Consider the following 24,765-nt stretch of genomic DNA (forward strand, 5'->3'; position numbering starts at 1 on the left):
TATCCATAGAAAAGCTTCCCTGATAGTTTTCCTCTGCCTCAGAATTTGTGGTATATACCTGGCTTAATGGATAAATGTATTTGGGTTGACTTCCAAAAGAACTAAGATGATCCACTTATCCATTATTTTTCCCCCATCTTTTCCATGAGTATATATGTGCTTTCTTTTGAGAGACATACCATATCAAAACCGTAATTGCTTTAAATGCATTACAGAATACCATTTCAGAATAAAACATTTACTTTTTTTAATTCAAAATGAATCTTCTCCCTGAGTTTTATTTTGGAGTAGTCAACTGCTTGAAGTTTAAACAAAATATTTCTCTTGAAAGAGAATGCTGTTTCTTTTGATCCAAAGTGGTTTGTCATTTGGGGGACAGAAGGGAAGAAGGAATGATTTCAGAACTGACAGACGTGAATTTCAGAAGTAGCAGGGATTTTAACGAGCATTCATTTTGCTTTGACTGAAACTGTAACCTGGAATTGCCAACTCTTTAATCACAAACTTCTTTGTATCGCACCACATGTATGAAAGGTAGCTATTAAAAGCAAAAATTCATCCTTAGATAAGCCAGAGCAGGGTTTGGTCATGAGAAAAGAAGAAAGGAGCAGACAAGCATAACACCCTTCCCCAATTTTGCCTTACCTCCTCTCTTCCATCCTTCCAGCAAAGCTTAGAGGAGTCAGTACCTACAGCCTATATTTACAGTGCTGCCGCCTTCTGTGCACCGAACCTGCTGTCTTTCCAATCAGTAGAAAATTACCACTCACTGTAATCACAGTTGCATCAGACTGGTAGCCTTCTTTCAAGGGGAAAATCCCTGCTGTTCCCACCTTTCTTATCTCTTAACACCAGAAATACTTTTTTTTTTTTTTTTCTGTCAGTGACAGCAGGGCAGGTTTCCTCCCTAATGTCTATTCAGCAAAGTCAGAAGAACACACTGGGAGGAGAACTGCTGAAATCATTGTGTCAAAATTAAGCTCGTAAAATTACATTTGAAAAATTGGCTCTTGGATTCTGATAGGCAATCAACTGTTATCTCTTTCAGTCCTATTTTTTCACTCCTTTCCCCTCAGCTACTTGTGAAACTGCTTTTATATCAAGCCAGTCCATTGGAATCAGAAGCAAAACTGATCTGTGTGTATGTTATCTGTGAGTTAATACTTTTTAATAACTCACTTAATATGAATTGACAGTGAAACCATAAAACGCATATTTTTGGGTACTTTTAAAAGAACACCTCATTTTAATATCATTATTTTGTCTTACTGCAAGAGAAGGAAGTATTGCCTAGTTCCTCTAGCAATGTAAAGAACATATTCTTGAATATGTCAAAATGAGAAAAAGCCACATGGATCTTTGAAATTATATTTTTAGCAATGGTTTCCATTGTACTGCTGGAGGAGTCAGAAGGAATATGAGTCTGTACAGTCTATACATGTTTGAGTTGCTCTTTCATTTGTTTCAGTTGTGATTTTGGATTGGGAAGTCAGAAGACAGTAACTGTAATACATGCTGGCATGTGTAAATGTGGTAGCTGGCAGGAGAAAGAAAGAAATCTCTGTTTAAACATGTGATGAAGTCTGAGAATGGTTTTAAAGTAATATTTCAGAATGCAAACTTGGCAGATTCATGATAAGATTTATTTTAACTAATTGTTTCTGCTTTAAAGGTCAGGTTAAAGGCACGTAAGGTTGTGCTCTGGTTAAGAATGGCAGGGACCCCTGCTCCAAGTAACTGGGGACACAGTGAGCTCTGACCATCGCAACATCCCCTGTCCCCAGGGCAGCTGCTGTCCAGAGCAGCCTCAGGCTTGCGGTAGTTTGTGCTAGAGGGTATTGGCATCTCCGTCCTAGATCTCTGAAGGTGGTTATAGCAGCATCTCCCAGCCTCTCATGCCAACAGGGTGCAGAGGACCCAGATGATGTGGTTCTTCTGTCAGAGGCTTCTTAGGGGACTGTAGGCAAGTCAGACCCAGCTATAAATACATAGGGGTGTCATCCTTGTCTCATCAAGGCATTGTGAGGGTAAAATGCAGGTCTCCATCACTTAAGTAAGAAAGCCATATAAGTAGCTTTGGTGGATAAGAAGTTATCTCACTCTTTCTTATTAACAGATGGAACCTACATAAAACAGATGATGTGCTTTTGTTTAGTGATATTAGTGAATCTGTCTAGATAAAAATTTCAGGCAGCAGTGAGGACTGTCTGTACATTTGGAATCTGTCTCTTTTCATGATTTCCCATTATATAACAAGAACTGCCTTTTTTTTTTTTTTTTTTAAGTCCATATACCAAAATCAAAACTGTGAAGAATTATATGATTAAAATAGCACATCTATCTAGGTTGGAAAAGAAAGGTGCATCATAGCTTCATGGAACAGATTTTACTTATGACCAAAACTTGCTTCTATTAATGAAACTTATTTTCTTGTTTTGCAGCTTGCAGGCCTGGATTCTACAAAGCATTTGCTGGAAATGTAAAGTGCTCCAAGTGCCCTCCACACAGTTTGACTTACTTAGAAGCAACTTCTGTCTGTCAGTGTGAGAAAGGTTACTTCAGAGCTGAGAAGGACCCACCAACTATGGCATGTACCCGTAAGTCTGATCAGTACCAGTGTCTGCAATTCTCTTCTCCTGTGCTTTATTTATTTCTTTTTGTATTTTAAAAACAAATTACATGAGTTTGTATATTTTGCATAGAATTCCATTCAAGATAACCAAAAGATATTTTTAAAATCAAAATTCAAACAGCATATTTCTATTTAGTCTAGATATCCCTAAAAATACTCATAAGTTTCTTAGTTTGGTGGCTTTTTAATTTGTAGTTCTGAGAAATAAAACAATGTGTGTAATCGTTGTCATATAGATAACAATGTGAAGTTTTAACTACGGGTATGTATTTTAAATTCATGAAAATATGTACAAAAACTTTCAAAAAACTGAGGAGTCATATAAAGAAAAAAAATGATATGACATACTCTGCTGTCTCCCAAAATTTAATTGAAAATTTTAAGACAAATATCATCCCAACACAATCAAATAAAAACTAAGCTCTCTAAAAAAGACAAGAAAATCCTAAAAAGAAAAAAAAAATCACAGAATCACAGAATTGTCTAGGTTGAAAAAGACCTTGAAGATCATCTAGTCCAAGCATTAACCTAACATTGACAGTTCCCAACTACACCATATCCCTCAGCGCTATGTCGACTCTACTCTTAAACACCTCCAGGGATGGGGACTCCACCACCTCCCTGGGCAGCCCATTCCAACGCCTAACAACCCGTTCTGTAAAGAAATGCTTCCTAATATCCAGTCTAAACCTTTCCTGGCGCAACTTGAGGCCATTCCCTCTTGTCCTATCGCTTGTTACTTAGTTAAAGAAACTCATCCCCAGCTCTCTGCAGCCTCCTTTCAGGTAGTTGTAGAGGGCGATGAGGTCTCCCCTCAGCCTCCTCTTCTCCAGACTAAACCCCCCCAGTTCCCTCAGCCGCTCCTCGTACGACATGTGCTCCAGACCCTTCACCAGCTTCGTTGCCCTTCTCTGGACACGCTCGAGTAATTCAATGTCCTTTTTGTAGTGAGGGGCCCAAAACTGAACACAGTAATTGAGGTGCAGCCTAATAAAGAGGAGATATAATTAAACCCTCTTGCATATCATCTTTCAGCACAGAGTTATTCCCTCTTACACAACTGAGATAATGAAAATTCTTTAATTTTTTGATAATTTTTAAAATACGTGATTTTGTGATTTTTGACTAACCTAAATTTGTCAGTAAGACAAAACTGATGCCCAGCAATCTAGGGGCAAAAATTCTGTCTGAGAAGAAATTTTTATTACTTTGATCAATTTACTCATCTGTAGAAACATAAAGCATAAATTTTCTTTTCACTTAATACAATATTTCTCATAGATTTTCATACGTGATTCATTACTGGGTTTCATTTATTGCTCATAAAGCAACTATATCTGTTTAATCTCAAAACTGGGAACAAACGGCATCATTTAAAAATCTGTAGCTAATGTATTTACAGATGAAATAAAGATGATTAAAATCTGTTTGAAAAATTTTCTAAGATACCTAGTTTTCTGTGTAGCATTTTGTTAGCTCTTTTGCTGGAGGATTTGATTCTAGTACATTTTGTGCCACAGTCCTCTTATTAAGAGAATTCTAAAAAAATTAACATGTTAAATGCATAAAGTATTTTAACAGACTAGGTATACAAAAAGCTTAAGAGATAAAACCATAAAAACAAAATATTGTTGCAATAACCATCAGTGTATAGTCATAATTTTGGTATGTTTACACTGCATAAGGCAGCACCATGTGAAAATAACTGAGCTGACAGAATTGAACTACTACTACCACTAGCAGAATTGAACTACTTCCTGCTAGTCTCTCCAAATGGCACTGTACTGGGCAAACTGGGAGTATAACAAGGTAATTTGAAGCCGATTTACAAAGTCATAGACACTCTGTAATCCTGAGGTTGTTACATAGACCAAGACATTGTCCATCCACCAAATGGGAGGTGCGATGGTCACTAGAAATTGTATTCCTGAGATCCAAGGCACTTAACAGAAAGTTGTCTAATCTTACCATAGGGTTTTCAGAGGGGAAAGGCAAGTCCCAACCTCCGGCTACTTTCGGGACATAGGGTTCAGAGAGGCACCCCGATCCAATGCACACGATCTGCTGTCAGCTCGCTCTGGAGCAAGGCCCTATCATTTTGCACAAAATATGTGAGGGAATAAATAATGTTGTTCCAGACTTCCCACAGGAAAATGGTAATTACAAATAATTCCACACAAATGAGTGCCCCAAGCACAGGCCATTAAAAACTTACCCACAGAACAAACACACATCCCAGGCACTCTTGACAGTTTCATGCTTAGAAAGATGGTTTTGCTCATGCATTATGCAGATGTGGTTCCGTATTATTTATAAGTCATTGATTTTTCATCTCCAAAAGACAGTTCTTCTCTGAAAAAATTACTCATACATGGCATTGTGTTTCCATAATTATCTTTCAGGGCACAATTTTAAGCCCATTAGTATTGATAAGGTAGGGAGGAGCATTAGAGCCCTGTGGCATCAACACCCCAGTGCGTTCCCAACAAAAGCAGGGTGCTGAGAGCTGCTTTGGCCAAAAACTGTCAGGAAAGACTTGCTGCCAGAGCTCTCCTGCTGAGGATGTCAGCCAGAGAAACTGAGAGTGGAGGCAGGGAAGAAATCAACCACAACAGAAGTACCAGTGGCCCATCTCACTATGACTTGGGAGAAATAAGAAATAAAGGACGGTGAACCACATTCCAGTTTCTGCCTTGCTCTCGCTTCAGCGCCGCCATGCATTGCCTCTCACTCAGCCTAGACTGCAAGGTATCAGTACTTCATTGACTGTAACAGCAGATGTATTCATCTTATACCTACGATGATGATTATTTCACTAATTGTCAGCTCTGCAAATGACACCAAGACTCTTGACAGGCAGACTGTGTTCTTATCTTCTTGCACATCATCAGTAATGAAGAATCTGCAGGCCAAATTATTCCCTAAGTGGTGTCTTTAGCCCCACTGCTTTCAAATTATGCTCTCAGTTATTAAAATTATGTTTCTGTCATAAATACAACCTCACTGCCTTCGGTGGGTCTGTGCAGATGTGGCTAATTTAAATTTAATAAACAAAGATACAGATATGAGTAGAATTCCAAATCCTTCCAAACTGTCATGCTTTACTCTAATAAAAGGAGTTGAAAAGTTAGGAAAAAAAATGAGCCAATTTGACTAAATACAGAGAAAAGGTTGTGCAGTAAGAAAATGCCTTTTCTGCATAACCACTTTTGGGGCAGATCTGCATTTTTGATGTTCTTTTGCACATTTGTATCCTGACATGTGAGATGTGACATAAGAGATTAAAAATTTTTCTTCTGACTTTTTAAATGAGATTGCTTGAATTAAACACAGAATGGTGTATTCCCCTTACAAATTTCTTCATATTCAAACATTTTGAACCAACTGTATTCATACCTATTTTGTTTGCTTCCCCAAGTCCTACAAAGCAATACGCCTAGAATAGGTAGATAGTTTATTCTCTCTCTTTTCATTCTTGTATAGGGTCAGACAGTATTTCTCACTCCAGAATTTTTCCTCAGTACTGGAAAACTTGCATATGCAGCATTATGGAAAATAAGGACCTTGATTTAAGAGACTATGAAATTAAGAGTTTAGCTTCAAGCATCCATTTTTTTCATGATGAGCTTCAAATCTAATTTCATTAATTCTGTGAAAGTGCATACTGTATGCTTTTCCAAAATTGTACAGTTCCCATTTTTGCTTCGTGTGACTGTATTTTGTAAAAGAAGAGTGTGCACTTTGCAGAAAAGCATAATAGAAATCTAATTTTAATAAGAGGAATGAAAATTACATTAGGATATATTGTTAATCTCTTTCTCCTAGCTTTTTTCACTTGATTGGCACTTGTTATCAATCTCTTGCTGCTACTCTTTCTCCTTATTGTATTTCTTTGCCATATGTGAGTACTCTATCAGTGATCTCTCTGCATACACAGTGAGCAACAAATAGCATCATATCTAATCCCCTGTCTGATTACTCTGTACATAAACTCTAACATTTCCCAGTATAATGTAATTGGATAAATTGATCCACCTTTTCAAGGTCAAAGGCAGGCAGGCTTATACTGGGTGTCTGAGTCTGAATGCATCTCTTTTCATGTTATACTTAAACAATTTTGAACCCAACAAACTTACGTTTGTCACAAACTGTATCCTCTGGTTTTAAGAGTCAACACTGTATTCCAGCAGCAAAATCAAGAAACATGCTTGAAGCCTTCAGCTCTACTGCCTCTATTGTTATTTTTATATATATACTTGTTTGCAATTTATCATTACACTCAGACTTGGAGTATTGGTTTGCAGTCAACGGCTTCCATTCCTCCTGCCTGCCTCACAGAAGAAGAAGAGATTCTGAAAAGGAAAAAATGTAATACAGCATTCTACATCAAGTGACACTACTTATATATGCTACATCTATGTATGTATGTATATAAAAAAGCAATTATGAACTCAAGGGGCACAGCCAGATGCTGATTCTGAGTGTTCTAAGACAGTGGTTAATTTTCACCCTTCCACTGTAAATTCAGTAGTCAAATAACACACACTTCTAAGAGTCCAATAGTTGGTAATGGACAGTTCTCACTTAAAAAACAACCATTTTTTTTCCAGGCAGTCATCACTCTGTAGTGTTTAAAATACTGCATTGCCCTCACTAGACTTCTGCAGCATTGTGTTTGCTCCTCTCTCCTTCCCTAAAGGACAAAATGCACTTCACCTTGACAGAGGGCAAAGCAAGATGAGGTGCAAAGTACTGCATGAGGCATAAACTCAGCTCTGTTGCTTTTAGGAGTGGGCCTGCTTCTCTGTAAGACATCAATGCCAGTCTGCTCCACGGAGAGCGTAGAAATACTTCTTACATTCTAATTTGTAAATGAAGCAAAAGACATTGCTCACACTTGGGCTGTGTTTCATCTAAGGAGCAGAAGAGCTTCATTTTTTTTTAAATGCCTATCCGTCTGAACTGTGTTTCACTCTTGTTCAAAATCCAAAGTCATGAATTTTGCTGTGAGGAACAGATCCATCATTTTCACCAATATACCTGTTTTACTTAAAAATCAATATAAGGAAATCCCTGAGAGCCTTGCACACATATGTCTGCAGAAGGGTTATTGCTGCCAAGTTTTTCTAATGTGTCAAGTAATCTTTGTATAATTTATAAATGATAACAAAGCAATCAGGCCACATTCATAAAAGCCCAGTGACACATAATTTAGCTGAATCTGAGGATTAGAATTAATTGTCTCTCTTTGTTCCAAGTTCTAAATCTTAGTAAATGATTCACTGCATGTCATTACAGCTTAATATTTGCATGAAATCACAGTTTAACTGGCATAATTTAACAGCAATTAAAAAGCTATTTAATCGTCATGCAAATTGGCATGAGGGGCCTTGGGTATGAAGCGTGTCTGCGTTTTTTTTCAGTATTTGCAGGCGGTCAGTCACATACTTTCAGACACCTCTAACATAGTTGATAATGTTCTCCTTATTCATTGAAATGTGAATGTACAATAATTCATGTTTTCTCTTACAGTTGAGGATTAAGTCCCAAATCATGAATATAACAATCTTCATTCTCTAGTACAAACAAAAAATAAATTTTAAAGAGAAGTGCATTTTACCTACTGTATTGGTTCTTCTACTGATGCCATCTCCATTTAGTACAACAAGAATCTGATAGAAAATTTAAATTGACAAAGCCAGACAAAACTCTCCTATTGCCCAGATTCACTGTAATTGCTGTTTTGGCCTGCCAAAGTTGATGAAGTAACAAAAAAAAATGAGCTGTGATGACCCATTGTCATAATATCTTTAGTTTATGTAAGATTAAATTTAAGCCAGTTTTAAAACATTGGCTCCAATCCTTTGAGCAATTACACACATGCTTAGTTTTAAGTGCATGAGTATTACCAATTATTTCAAGGGGATTACTGATCCACTTAAAGTTATGCACGTATGTAAGTGCGATTAAGGCTCATCCTCCATATTCCTAAAGCTCCTCATTGGTTTTAACAGTGGGAATTTGTTAAGACCAGTCATTATTTAATTCTCACAGCATGTTTTTAGAGGAAACGTAATTATTCCTGTCTTCTGCACATAAATAATAAGAACTAAAGTTGAAGTAATCTGTGCTAGTTTTAGCTTATTCTGATCTCAGGACTGTTTTACAGAGTAGTTAGAACCATCAACCTCACAGTAATTTTATGGGAAGTTTGGAGATTTGTACACCTAAGGCACTCTAAGGTTGTAGGGGCTTTTGGACGACATAAGCATCTTCAAGGCTGTACCTTCTTTCTGTTTTCCACACCACTGGAAAATGATGTATCAATGTAATTAGCCTTTGTTAGCAAGTTGCGTTTATAAATACTTACATATTACAGTATCTCAAATGCTTCAGTGTTAGACTTATCATAAGGTCACAGTCAAAGACCAGGAAGGAAATACTCAAAATATTCTCTGTGACCATAAAAATTGCAAATTACAAATATAATTTTCATCTGACAGGTTCCCGAAATATCGATCTTCAGTACAAATGAGCCATATACCGTTCAGCTAAAGGATTCTTTGATACGCTGAAAAATAACTGGTCTTTCCTCTCCAGGGCTTTTTGGCTCCTAACTGTGAGCTCTCTACAAATAGATATACAAATAAATACTCACACATTCAAAATATTTTAAACTTTCTTGTCCACTAAAAAAATGCAAAGCAATGTAACACCTCCAAATATTTTTGTTATCAAGTGCTTGAAATCCAGCAGCTAATTCATCATTTACTTTAGGGGAAAAATAATTTTAATGAAAACATGGTCTTAGTTATTTAAAATTAGAAATACCAGAAAGAAAAAAGCAACTCAAATGTTCAACTACAGTTCACAGAAAACCTTAACATTTATTAGTTCACATTATCCCTCCCACATCAAACAAACTTTTTTTCCCCTTTATGAGCCTTCCAGCTTTTATACCCTCATTTATGCCACATAAGTAAACAAATAGCATCACTTTGAAATTATGAATGTTGGTAAATAGTGGCTTTTTTCTGCTACTGTTATTGCCTCCTTCCTTCATGAAAGTTAGTACTCATTCTTGCTGCTATGTGTAGGTACAACTGTATAGTAAAATTATTAGTAAAATATAAGATATAGTAATGTTTTTTGTTAAAGTATAGTCCATTTTAGTATTCAGGATCATCTTTCGGAATTAAGAACTCAAATTATTTCAGTTATAGGTGCATATTTCTGAAGCACAAATAGGCTTGATTTTCTAAATTGCTCCATTTTGATCAGTCAAATAAATAGCTACAAGTTTGAAAATCAAATCAGTGTGTCACTGCTGTAGTAATTGCAGATCTTAAGGAAAAAAAGAAATAACGGAATTGAATGATTAGAAAAAAGTATTGTATTTTTAATTGTTTTTTTTCCTGAGCTTTGAGATCCTGATTTATATAGGAAATGTCAGGAGGAGCTTTGATATTTTGTTCTCCTTCCTAAGTAAAGTTCTGACCATTTTTCTGATCATCCTTTGGGCACAAGGTCTTGCCCTCATGCTACAGAGGGAACAGTAGAACTGGAATTTACAAGAGTGTTGATCAATATTTTTGTTTGTTTTCTTGTTTAGTTCTTCTCTCATTGTCTTAAAGTTTTTATAAAAGACATGATGATATTTTAATTATAGGACTCTCTCAGATTTCTCTGTTGGGAGAAATACATTCTGTGTAAGAATTAGCTGATGTCATTTGCAAATGTTTCACACAGTCTTTCAGGCTGCTTAATAGGCCCTGAAGTAATGAAAAGCTCACTCAAAGTTTGAACAGTATCTCAATCAAAACTTTATACTTAAGTCTTGCTGGCAGGTGGTATAAATCATGAAAACCTGTAAAGCAAGCTGAAAGTTTTCAAAGTTCTGCTAACCACTGGGTAAGCAATCCATGTGCACTGTGATTTTATGTTGAGAGCTGGAAATGCTTATTCAACTCATTCAGCTCAAAAAACCCGAGAGATTGCCAGTTGAGTTTACCACACTCATCTTACATATATCAAAACCTGGAGTATAATGCCTTGCATTTTGCCAAATCTGTGTTTCTTATGTAATTTTTATGAGCGTATTTTGGGACTCTATATAAATTGTTTTGGAAAACCATGTGTCTGTAAGTGCTTGGTTGAAATATGTTAAGTGGAAGAAGAATTTAATAAGAAATGGAGATAAGATTATTCAGACTTCCTTTAACAATTTCTGCCTTTCCTTCACCCCTTCATTAATTCCTATCTGAAAAATTATTATGTCGTAAAGTTCTTCTGTCAGACTGTGGAAGCTGATATATAAAGCCTCAGATGATTTACATGTGATCCTACACAGTAAATCAGCATAACAGCTTAAAACTTGTTGGACATACCTTGACTATTGTGGAATCCATGGGAAATGAGTCACTCAAGGTTCATCTGAGAGGACACAGAGACCTTTACCACCTGCTTGCAAGATGAGAGCTTTCTTATACTCTGCCTGCTGCTACTACTATATTTGCATCCCTCCCCACAGTCTTCAAGTATTATTTTTTCTTCTGCTTTGCCTCCATCCTTTTAGACCTTTAATTTCCAAGGTTGATGTCTTCACTGTTATACTGATGCTGATGAAGTGCCAGGTGGGAAAGAAAAAAAACTTGTAAACTGTCTCTTGTCCCTAATAGTCTTGGCCTGTTGCCACCTAACTCTGTTAATGAACAGCAGCAAGGAAATCCCTGGGGATAAGGAGTGAAGGATAGAAAAAATATCTGGCACTGCAGAACTAATACAAACAATTTTGCCTCTTGTCATTATTCCAAAGCTGCTGTTTATTTATTGTTCAATTTGACTCTTACAAAACATCTAAATTATAAGTACCAGAAAAGCCTACATTACTAGACATAAGGAAATACATTTTGTGGTTAAAGCTCTACCCCAGTATCCCACAAGATCAAGAGATATTTAGTGCAAATTTGTGTTATCAAGTCTAGGTTTGACATTACCAAGTCATTTTTATGTTGCCTTAAATTATTTCTGAATTAATTCTTATTTATTTATTCAGCTTTTTAAGATCTTGCCCATTTATTATTCCTGCTTCATTTTCAAGGACTGTATTTAGATAATTTTTAATTTTTACATTGAATTTGTTATTGAAACATAACTCTTTTGCCTTCAGACTAATACATTTTTTCATGTTTTGTTCTTCCTCCAAAATAGACAACTGTTGCTTAATAGGCTTTCCCCTCCTTCTTTGCAGGGCCACCTTCTGCTCCAAGGAATGTGATTTTTAACATTAATGAAACAGCTCTCATGTTGGAATGGAGCCCCCCGAGTGATACCGGAGGAAGAAAAGATCTCACTTACAGTGTCATCTGTAAGAAATGTGGGTCGGACGCCAGCCAGTGTGAGATCTGTGGGGGAGGTATCCGTTTCATCCCCAGGCACACAGGTCTCATCAACTCCTCAGTGACAGTGCTTGACTTTGTGTCACACGTGAACTACACCTTTGAAATAGAAGCCACGAATGGGGTCTCAGAGCTGAGTTTCTCTCCCAAGCAGTTCACAGCAATCACAGTTACCACAGACCAAGATGGTAAGTCCCAGCACTGCATGTCTGTTACTGTGTCCCTGTCACTTACGCACTTATTAGGGGGATAGTTTTGTTTCTTGGAAGTCTGGGTCAGCAAGTTAGGATGTTTTGCAGATTGTTAAATGTTTTAAGTGCTTTTGTTGAGGACTTCCAGCTTCTGCTGGTGAGGGCATTAAATGCTTTTGGCAGCTGGCCCTTGACCCCATTATTACACAGGGCACAAAAACATACCTTCCTGTTTAAAGTTAAGTGCAAGCTTTAACTACCTGAGACTAACTGTATTGGTAGTTCGTTAGAACTAGAGTCTGCGTCTGGTGCTTTTCCAAGTCCTTCCTTAAGATTTCAGTTTTGAAAGAGTAATACACCACACGTTATGTATTACAATTTCACAATACAAAGGTTAAATGAAAGTGAACTCACTTCTTTTAGTATCCATGTTTCACAGTACTTCTGCAGCATGCTTCACTGCAAGATATTTCAGCACCTGTATGAGCCAGTTCCTTAGGTGAGGTATCCCAATAGATTTTTTTTTGTTCCTTTAATTGTCCACTTTGCATTATTATTTTTGAGCTTTTTCTTCCCCCCATTTCAGTTCAAGTTCATGTCCAAGGTCAACCGTTATGGGAAATAGGGGAAAACATGGCAAACTAAAAGAGCTCTATATTTTTGTTTATTTCTGCAACTTTTTCCTCTTCCATCTTTAGAGGTACTTACTATGCCAGCAAACAGCATCATAGGTTACCAACAAAGCAATCTATATAGCAGTGTTATCTTCTGGACTGTGTTACTGTAGATGAGAAGGTTACTTCAAAATTATCCCTTGCTGACATTTGTTCCAGAAATTTTTTTCACCTACTGTGCAGTGACATTGCAACTGTAGCTGGAGTGTTTAATGTAAAACAGGAACCAAACCGGCAAAACTACCATTTTGAGTAGAAGACCTTTGATAATATGAAAGTATTTAGTAAAAATGCTAACGTTTGGGAGGATCCTGTTACGTTTCACTTGTAGGAAGGCCCTGGGTTCTTTCACTGATCAGCCTAGCAAAAATCTGCTTACCTGTGTATCTGGGACAAGTAGTTTTGTTGATGAGTAAGTAATGACTTGTTTGCCTTTGGGCATACAGAAATTAACAGCTTGCTGTGATGATGATAATGACAATGATGGTAAGACTAATAATATTCATGAAAATGGATTAGAAAAAGCATGAAAACTACTCACTCACCATTCGTGTGATGATGGTAACAGAAGAGCTAATTATGTAAGATGCCTAATGATATGTGCTTTGCACTGAGAATCGCCGTAAGCTCCTAGGCTACGTATGATGTTGCGAACCGGAATCTCTCTTTTCCTTTCTCATTAAAGGAACAAAACATGGTGCCAGAAACTACCCTTATGTATACTTATTTTTCATGGTACTAAATGCAAGTCACCAAACATGCACAGGTGGAGGTCACCAGAGATACGGTTTGTTTTTAAGCTGGCTAACAGCTGTGTGAACATGGCTTATGAGGTGTATTTAAGTGGTGGGCTTTTAAAAAATAATGTCTTTTGCTGTTGTCTGTTCCTGGTTTAACAATATAGATTTTCACTGCAGTTTACTCAAAACAGGGAAAAGACCAATGTTTTGATAATTTGTGACACACTGACAGTAAACTCTAGAGTGTAGACTGCTTACATTCCCTATAATAATTCTTACATTACTAAAAATGGTGTTGGAAGGGCTTCAGAGAATTTAAGACGAGATTTCCAGAATATCTGTCAGTTTATTTGGATATAAAAAGACAGCTTTGCAGGAGAAAGCATTGTAATAAATGAAATTGAGGCATCTATAAAATGTAGTTATAAAGATAAAACCGGTTTTGTAGGCTTATAAACTGTGTAGTTGTATAAAATCATAAGCACGTTAACTATATATTTAGAAGTAAAAGAGAGAAAGATAACGTCGTATGAAATATGTAAGAAAATTAATGGAATTTTCATTGATGGAAATTATTGAGAGGACAATAAACAATTTTTGTGAGTTACTTTTAGTCATGAATAGGAACTGATGTGGAGAAAGCTAGGGTATCTAACCTCAGAAAAGGAAGCTGTAGAACTAAAGCTTCAGAACATTGCAGAGATTTTATTAATGTTTATAAATCACATTGACATTCTCAGGTAAAAAGATTAGTGACCTTTTTTATTTTTATTGTTAGCCAGCTATTATTAAACAATTTATAGTTTTGCTTTTGCCATATTTACCAAAAATACTGAATAATTGCCTTTATATTGCATTTCTTTTTCTATCTATACCACCAAACACTAAACTCACTGTTACAATCTTTCCTTATAATCTTAATTATACTGAAATGGACAGTACTTATTTCATGGTGTTGCAGGTTTGTGCACATGATAATATAAAACAAAGATCCAAGATTATATGCATGATGTGACAACAAATCAAAAATATCTTAATGTGTGCAAGGACTGCATTACCAGAAGACCAAACACATTGCTTTAAAACAACTTTTCTCTCTTGATGTGTGTCTAATATGGAAGATCTAGATCTAGAATAAATTATAACTACACAACATATTTATCCTGTGTTCATACTACCTTTTGACATGTAATCTTTTCATAGAAACTGTTTTAATGTATACACATTCCATGAAGTACTAGACCTTTTTATAAATACATAAATTGTTTTCTTCAATTGTCATATCCTTGTTAAGAACGTAGAACAATATCTTCAGCTGTTCTAACTCCAGACCATTCTGTTAGCTACAATAATTTACGGTAGCTGAGGAGCTAGCATGTTATTTTCTTTAAGCATATTGGATTTACTTCCCTCTAGTGGCCCTTTCTTTTTTGATGGTTTATGTGAAATTAACAGATTCTTCTTTAAACAATTATTAGCTCGTTCTTCAGGGTTTTTTCTCTCTTTTTGGAGAAGATACTGCTGTTGGCATTTTGCTGAATAAAGTAATGCAATGAAGAGTACTGGGGGCGTCCATAGAAACTGAAGAATTGTATTCTACCACAGTTAGTGAGTAGAGCAGCCTGAGAGCATCAAAGAGGGAGAGTATTTGCTGACAGAAGGGAACTAATTCAGAAGTGATTAAGGCTCATCTTTAAGCACAGAGATCTACCACAACTAATATTAAAATCTTAACTGCCTCCTGATGCAATCACCAGCATCAACAAGATTAAGTACACTGCTCAGCTGTAAGGATGACAAGAAGCAGACTAAAGGAAAGTAACAGTCTGAAAAGGCTTTGTGAACTGCATCCTGCAAACCTCCCTTCGATTTGATGACTAAAGTATTACCAGACCTGATCAAATACTGAAAAAAATTACTAACATTAATGTAAGTCATATAAAAGGAACTTGGTAACATCCATGACTTTTTTTAGTTATTAATTTTGTACAAGTATTCATAAATTCAATATCCATGTTTTTGGTTTTTCCCCTGGGCTTCATAAGGAAACAAAGAACTGTGAACCAACCCATTAGCCAACATGAGTTCAATAACAGAGAAAGATTTCACAGATACTATGTTCTCTCAACAGAAGTGTGAAAAATGACCACTTAAGAGTCACACCAAGCTCTTGGTTAGGTCTGCAAGTTAAAAAGCAAGGTTCAGCTACTTAAGGCTTTCTACTGGACTAGAGATGCCAGCTGACCAACCACTTTGTCTGTCTGTTGGCTAGTCAGTAAAGAAAGAGTATATATAGTTCCTATATGATCACAGCACTGGCTGTGTCTTGTCCTGCAAGTGTGGCAAACAAGGATGGGGTAGGGATATGTTAGGAAGTGTAGATGTTGCAGATGGAGAGATGAGGGAAGTGAGCTATATGCTACTCTTGCATAGCTCTGTTTCAAAATGTTTTGAGATATCAAAATAATCCCTACTTTAAATTCAGATAAATGGACGGATAAGCACAATGAGCTTCTGCTCAGAAAAGCACTTAAGTAAACTCCCTGTTCAAAGAACATTAGCACATATTAAGTGCCTTCCCAAATCACTGCTAAAGTAATTTGTAAACAACTGAAAGGTAAAACATGTTTTCAAAAGAAGCCTCATCAAAAAATGTTTAACAGTACTGTTGTTCAGAAAAGTGCCTGGATGCCTTTTCTTTATGGGAGGGAGAAAGTTTTATACAGCAGTAAATATGCTGAGTAGGAAGTAATTGTACTCAATAGACTTTAAATCATTGCGTGAAGAAGCAGAGAATTATATGCTGAATTGTAATTTATGTTTCTCTTATGACTAATGGAAGGAAGAGACACCTCACTATATGACTTTCTTAGCATGCCTTAGAGTCTGCATTGCCTAAAGAAAATTCAGACGTACTTGAGGTTTTTCATGCATAATTAAAGTAGTAAATAATGAATAATTAAGGAAAACAGAGTTTAAAACAATAGCTCCTATTTCCAAATAATAGTCCACATACACATTCCCTCAGTGAGCATTCATATGTTCTATTTCTTGAGAACAGAGGGTTTTTTAACATTACGCTACACAGATTGGGAGTCATGAGTCATATCCTGAGTACGTACGTGATTATACAGACATAGTGGCCTGCTCTGTTTCAGTCCACCATTTCAGGTGCTTCACTGAGGAGCAGCACTCTGTAGTTATAGTGTTCTCTGACTGAAGAGTTTCCTTGTTGTCTGGTCTGCATCTTCACCACATCACGTCCCTCCTGCGGGACTCCATGCTGGCAGACCCCAGCTCACCTTTCACCTGCAAGTCCCACAGCAGTGACCTCCCCTAAAATCACAGCTCAGCCATGGGACGCTTCGTGGGCATCATTCCATTCGTGGGCTCCTTCCACATGTCTTTCCTGCCTTGGTGGAAAGTTTACACCAGAGAAATACTCCTTCTGCCATTGCATCCTGGAAATCTGATTTTCTCCCTCCTCAATTCTGCAGTTTGTGAGTGACTCTGGTCTCCGTGACATCAAAGACCTGCTACCAGTAGACAAAATTTGAGGCATGAGAGACTTCACTCTGGGCACACACCCTATCACTATATTAAAGACCTGTGTAGTTTTGCTGTGTCTGTCTAGTGTTGGCAGCCTGTGACTAGCTGAAGTTTACAGACAGACTCTGAAACTGCAAATCTGGCAGGATTCCTTTGTCTGATACATTTTATTTTATGTGAGCCATTGGCAGTTCTATCCTAGGCGATGTTTCCTAATCTGATGGTAAAATCTTGCCAGTGTCTGAAAGGGACTGCCTTTCATCTGATTCCTTTTTCCAAATAAGTTATGGCCAATTCATTGTTCCTAGTACAAGTGGCTCCTCAGACATATTTGCAGCCCAGTGTGGATGGTCTGTAGCAACAGCAACCTCTTATCCACTCTTAGAGCTGTGGGAACTGAGGAATACATGGATGGATTACAGTGTCTCTTCCAGGAATAAGCATGACCTTATCACCACGAATTATTGGCATATAGCATTATATAACAATACAGATGGTGTAAGTTGTTAAGAGCCTCATTCGACTGTCAGGGAAGCATCTCAGAAGCACTACCAGGACAGTTTATCAGGATTAATCTTTCTAGCTGATGACAGTATAGTTTCAGGATGCTCATTGGGGTGGCAGGGGAGTTCCCTTTTCACTCATCCTAAGTTGCTGCCCATAGTAGCATCTGACTTTCACCCTAATCAAAAGTCAGCTTTCCTTTTTTTTCCCCGAGTCTCAAATCTCTACAGATCTGATTGTCCTTTGTAACTTTAAAGTCAAGAAAGCTTCTCTTTTCATAATGACATGATGAACCCCTTTGAACCGTCTTCCAAACTCTGTATGCTAATCGTTTATAAATCTAAAGGAACAGCTATTTCTAATCACTGACTGTCGAAATGGAATAGCAGGCTGCATAAAAGCCTGTTATGGAACAGTCACAAAACAGCCTCCATCAGACATTGCCAGAGCTCAAGCCACATGAAAGGTCATTAAATTTTCATAGATGACAATAAATGAGAAATTTATGTTATTTGTTTATCTGACACCTACAGCTGTACTGATAGTTCTACCAAACCCTGTACTGTCATGGGAGCAGTGCAGAACAGTGCTGCTGGTACTATTTATGTGAAAAATTTGAAGAGAAGTATCAACGCCTTGGTTACTGGCTAGGGACAGTCTGTAAATGTCTATACTGAATGTGACACAAAGACAATAAGAGGGATCACTAACAAAAAAAAAAAAGGTTTGAGATGTGTACTCCCTATTTTAAGTCACTTCTGAACAACAAACACATTTAAATGATACATTTTAAAAAGGTATTCAGCATTATGTAATGAATATTCAATTTCAGTTTAACAGGCCAGCCTGTTAAACTATACGAATGTATATGTGTATTTATGTCAGTGTGTATATAAATTAAGCATTTACAGTTGGAAAGAAAATCACAAGGCAAAAATGCTAAATTTCAATTCTCAGACTTGTTCAGCTAACATTCTTCTGAACACTCCTCAGGTCTGCCAAAATTCAAAATTTTGAGGCAAGGTCTTTGTGCGGCATAATTATCACCCACAGATTTTTATTTGCTGGTCACCTCTGTACATTTAGACTACTTGCTGATGTTTCTTTACACATATGCCTGATTACTATACAGTAATCACAGGTAAAAAATGGCTTTTAAAACAATCTTGGTTTATATCCTGAAGAATTTTTAAATACTTATAAATTTTCTTTAACAAATATTTTCTTTTTCTGCTGGCAGATATTGATGTTGAGCCATTTCTTTAATGCAGCAAAAGTCAACCTGTTTCCATTTACCTTCATTTCTCATTCACCAGCATTATCCATTAATCTAGTCAGACTATGTGTAGCTTCATAATATGTTTCTCTAACTTATGCAATAAGAGGAGAACAAAATGAAATTGTAGTTTGAAGGCGGAGGGGAAAGAGGTTAATCAATACTGTAAAGTATTTTTCCCATAATATACTTATTACTGTGGTCTTTCAGCTTTTGTAATAGTTTCTTTCATTGCATAGCACACTATTATTTATAATCATTGGCAATTTGTCTGTGACGTGTTTTCAGCAAGTTTCTGATTTAAGTTGTAGCTGCTAAAATACCATGTCCAAATGCTGCAACAATTGTATGTTTCATAATAGTTTATTTCCATTTATAAAAGGGACATTTGTGGAGAAAAACGTAAAACAATAATTACAAATAAATTGGTAAGCATACAGCACGGGGATAAGAAAGATGCCTTTATTTTATTTGTTCCTATTGTAGTCAGTAGCTTTGAAGGTCATTCAGCACATAATTAAGCCCCTAAGAATGAGATGTTTGTTCATTGACTCTGGTGATTTTAAACAAGAATGTCAAATAAGCTTATTGGTGCTATCTGCACACCACTCAGCTAAGAACCATGTCAGGATAATCAAGCACATTTCAATTAGCTGGAATATCTCCCAATGAATTATATATAGTTAGAAGAAGTTATTGAGTATTCTAGTCAGGGTAAGGTACAAGATATTTCAGATATAAACTGATGAATTAAGTGATTAGAAACCTCTGCCACAAATGTTAATTGTCCGACTTAGGAAACTCTTCAGAGTTACATTAGGAACCTTCTTTTTTCAGAGTTTACATAAACATTTCTGAAAGCTATTTTATTTTGGAAAAAACAAAACAAACAACAAAAAAACCCAACCCAAACCAAAAACCAAAAAAAAACCCAACCACAACTCTGGTGTTCCCAGTACAAGAAAGTGAAATGAAGACTTCTGTTGCATTCTTGGCAAAAGGAGTGATTTTGGTCAAGGGTAGTAAAGGAAGACATTCATCACGGCTAGTCAATCTGAAACGAATTGTGTTTGTAGATGTCATGACTTTCACACAAATCTTTAGGGAGCATGTTCAAAATGAAGGACATGGTAAATTACAAACCAATTCTGCTGATGTTTGCTATGGGGTCTGTAAAGCAATTATGTTGGTAGCGGGTTGCTCCGATTCATTTACCTCTTAAAATGTAGCTTCTTCATTACACTCAACAACCCTTCTCCTTCCACTTCTGTGACTTTTCCATGTGCATTTGCCTTAGGCTCACAGTTTGGAAGTAGTTTTTTTTATATATACAATAATGGCATTAAGTTGTGCACATTGGAATAAGGTTGAGAGCAGATTCGGAATTATAGTTTCCTAAACTTCAGAAATCTATTTATTTTACAGTTCTGTTAGCTTCAAGATAATATTTCTGATAATATGCTTTTACCTTTGTGGTGGTTTGACCTTGGCTAAATGCCAGGTACCCACCAAGTCGCTCTATCACTTCCCCCCCTTCCCCTTTTTTCTCAACAGGGCAAAGAGGGGAAAGAATATAAGATAGGAAAAAAAAACAACCAACCCTTGTGGGTAAAACAAAAGCAGTTTTAATATAAGCAAAGCGAAGCAAAGGTCCGCGTGCGGAAGCAAAAAAAAAGAAAACAGATTTATTCTCTACTTCCCATGAACAGGCGATGTCGGCCCTTCTCAGGAAGCAGGGCTCCGATACGCGTAGTGGTTGCCTCGGAGGACCAAGGGTGACCCCACCCCCTTCCTCCTTTCTCCCAGCTTTATACTGAGCAGACGTCATATGGTCTGGAATATCCCTTTGGTCAGTTCGGGTCAGCTGTCCTGGTTGTGTCCCCTCCCAAGATCTTGCCCACCCCGTCCCACTGAGGGGGGAAATGTCGGAAAGAGCCTTGGTGCTGTGTAAGCACTACTCAGCAGTAGCCACAACACCAGTGTGCTATCAACACCCTGCCAGCTCCCAACATAAAACACAGCACCATGGGGGCTGCTATAGGGGAAAACCAATTCCGGCTCAGCCAGAGCCAGTACAACCTTTTTCTTCCCAGACTAACCATGAGAGACATCTGTTTACTACCTTCATATCTGTGTTACACTGTGGTTTCCCACTGTGGTAAATTTTATACTGGGTCTCCAATGAACAAATAATAAAGATTGCTCCTCTGAAAAGATAATGCTAGCCAGGATATTCACACTTAATATTTAGTCCAAAAATGCATGTTAACTTTAACAACCCCTGTCAGAAGTGAGCCTTCATACTCTAGTCTGAATCCTAGTCTGACAGAGATAAGGCAGGGGATGACAACCAATGTCAAGATTGGCCAGTGTATTAGTTGACCAGGAGCAAAGAAAGGTAAACAAAGTCACTCTTAGTCTGCCAAAACTTTTTTCTGTCTAGCATGCAATCTCTGTTTTCCATTGAGAAGTGATTTTTTGCATTTATCTTCTTTTAAGACTTCCCTTAAAACCTTCAGTTAAGCAGGAATATTATCAGATATTCAAGACATGGCTACAGGGTCTAAAGTGGACTTTTTCAATAAAACCATTTTAAATCAGTTTCATACTTTTTGGACCCTCTGGAGTGAGTGCAACTAATTCTGCGAAGGACTGACTATTCAGAGGATTTTGTCTCATTTGTTTTCACTTACTAAGGTGACGTGGAAGTTAGCAAACAGTGCATCAGATAAAAGTGCTTGGTTTTGGTGTCTGCGTGTAGGTCATGATAGCCAAAAGGAGAAGAAAGGTGATACACAGAACCCTTCTCAAGGAAAACACGAGCGAAAGGGAGAGGCATGTGAATAAAAGAATTTATAATCTAAAAAATAAACTTTAAAATTTTTTAAATTTAATAAATTTTAAAAAAACATGTATTCAGCTAACTAGACTGATCACCATTCTTTCTTGGAATAACAACGTCATCTCGTGCACTAAACTACTCAGTATTTAAAAACTGAAATTATAAAGTAAATATTTGCAAGAAATCTCTAATTGCAAAATGAGATCTAATGTCCCAAAGCTGTTTCACTGGAAGTCAGTTATAGCTGTCCCACTGGATAAAAAGCAAATGAGGCCTGGCTCAGCTAATGTATCCTGAACACTCCCGTTGTCTCCTCTACTCAGTTCTTTTGCCTTCATTCACAATATTCAGATAACGAGTCACAACTTTTCTGCTGAAGTTAATGGCAAACCCTATAGATTGTTCCACTGTTAATTAAGTCCCATTCTTCATTGAATTAATCCACATTTGCAAGAATTTTCTTTGTGCTTATTCTGTCTGAACATGAAGTAATATTTTTAAACTTGTCTTTTCCATATAATTTTAAATAATACATGCAGCAGCTTCTAAATCATGTGCTTGATCTATAATTGTATTGAAGTGTTTAGAGATTAATGTGCATTATCTAAGTGACTCATAAATTCTTACTTGTTATGCATTGCAAACAGCTGATGTATGGTCCTGTAAGTTACTGACAAGTTGTTCAGCCACTTTCCAATACTGTATTTTACAGTGTAGAAATAAATGATCACTTTATTATATTAAGTCTGTCTGGAAAACAAATTGTCTGATTCCAATGACTGGTTCATATATACATAATATCAAACTCTAAGCTTCATTTTTCAAAATCAGATTGTTGTCCTAAAATTATCTAACAATTCCTTTTATCCTATAATTGAAGATTAATGAGGACTAAAAAAATTTTTTTTTTACAGTGTAGGGTAATGGAGTAATGGGATTCAGGAAATTCAGTCTATAGTTCAAGGATGATGGGCTACAGTTTAGCAACAGTAGGGAAGATATGAGTCTGCCTTCTTCCCTCAACTCGTACATTATTCTGTCAAGCTAGAAATGTCATTTACTAATTAGACATGAGGTGAATTTTTGCTCTTTGCCATATGTTCATAGATACAATTTATTCTAATAAAGGGAAAATATTATTATTAATAAAAGGAAAATGCCAATTTACAGAAAGTATTTATTTCAGTTTATAAGTTATGCGACTCTGACTAGAATATGAAATCTTTGAAGAGAGGAAATAGAGAAAATCACATTTTGCTAATGTGGTGTTAAATACTATTTATCTTTTAAAATGCTTTCTTGTATTTGGAAGTGAATTTTATATGGACAAAAAGCAAGTTGACAGCATGGAAGATTAAAGTCTGTACCTTTTCAGAGAACATATGTGACCATGGAGCTGTATTAACTCAGTTCTCTGGTGTATATTACTTTGGTGCTTTAGGAGAAGAGCTTAGTTTTATCTGCATTTATCTCCCTCACCTTTTCCTGAAACAATCAGGTTCAGCAGTGCCAGTTTCAGTGGTAGTTTTTCTTACATGTAACATACTGTAATACTGAAAAAGTGATTAATCTCAGATGAACAACAGGATGTGTGTGAGATCTTTGAAGCTAAATTTCACTGTGAATAGTTTCTCATGTTGCAACCCATAGGAGTGAATGTAAAAGGAAGTAAGTTGTGTCCCAACACCTCCACCCTCGGCCCATACAGCTTCTGTATCCCGTAGAGCCACCTGCACCAAACACACTGCTAAGGCATTAGCACGATATTAGAATGTTTTTACATCACACTCCAAAGTATGTGTCAGTGCAGTTCTGTTCAGGGTATCTTTACAGGGTATCTTTATCTGTTTACCAAGTTATCTAACATCACATTTGCTTCATTATCTTCCCCTTTAAAATTTTTGTTTTTCTGTTATAACCATCAATCTGTGACATAACTGGTTTGTAAAGATGGCCTGAGATTTGTAGGTAAGCATACAAGATGTTAGCTGCAAAACTGGGTGGTGAGCAATTCATACAGGCTACTGCATGGAAAATCAGTTCAGATCTTGTTTTTCCATCACAGAAACACAGAATCGTCTAGGTTGGAAAAGACCTTGAAGATCATCCAGTCCAACCATTAACCTAACATGGACAGTTCCCAACTACACCGTATCCCTCAGCGCTATGTCGACCCGACTCTTAAACACCTCCAGGGATGGGGACTCCACCACCTCCCTGGGCAGCCCATTCCAACGCCTAACAACCCGTTCTGTAAAGAAATGCTTCCTAATATCCAGCCTAAACCTTCCCTGGCACAACTTGAGGCCATTCCCCCTTGTCCTATTGCCCGTTACTTGGTTAAAGAGACTCATTCCCAGCTCTCTGCAGCTTCCATATTCTTATATAGTAGCATTCTGGATAAACTTTCTAGAAATACAGCTACATTCTCATAAACATAATAAATCTAGGCTCTTTTAAGCAGCAGTGTGAACAAAGTAGTGTGAATTTTTCCATTTTTCAGTTTTAAGATGATGGTTCTATTGTCAGACATTAAAAATGTGTCTTTCTCATGCAGTTTTAGGGAGAATAAGACTAACATCTTCAAAAATAATTTGAGTGGGTGGAATATGTGTCAGTTTTTATGAGCAAGTCACTGTTACTCAGTCTCTCAGTTGAGGGAGGATTAAAATTAATTAAAATCTCAATCTGGAATTTTTTCTATAATTAAGTATAATTTAGAGGATAAAAAATGCGTAGTATTTACTACAGTTTTATTTCTGTAGGCATCCATATATTATAAAAAACTGTCTTTCAGTATATGTAAAATAGTTTAAAAATAATGAATTGCCTTGATTCATTAGTCTAATACTAAATACATATTAATGTGTTAATATCTTTTTGTTAGCTATAAGAAAATAATCACTTTACTTTTTTGAAATATTTTAATAATTTGGTAAGATTTTCACATTTACCGAAC

The 24,765-nt window shown here is 36.7% G+C and overlaps 1 protein-coding gene across 3 annotated transcripts in view; it reads left to right on the plus strand.

Moving 5' to 3' along the window:
• EPHA6 (EPH receptor A6) overlaps positions 1–24,765 on the plus strand; it is a 527,052-nt gene that overhangs the window by 261,911 nt on the left and 240,376 nt on the right. For all 3 annotated transcript variants that reach the window (XM_074856969.1, XM_074856950.1, XM_074856960.1), the window contains exons 4-5: positions 2,442–2,597; positions 11,883–12,218. In XM_074856969.1, coding sequence (XP_074713070.1) covers positions 2,442–2,597; positions 11,883–12,218 — 492 coding nt within the window. The remainder of the gene's footprint in view (positions 1–2,441; positions 2,598–11,882; positions 12,219–24,765) is intronic.

This window comes from Strix uralensis, chromosome 2, assembly GCF_047716275.1.
Source record: "Strix uralensis isolate ZFMK-TIS-50842 chromosome 2, bStrUra1, whole genome shotgun sequence".
Lineage (NCBI taxonomy): Eukaryota > Metazoa > Chordata > Aves > Strigiformes > Strigidae > Strix > Strix uralensis.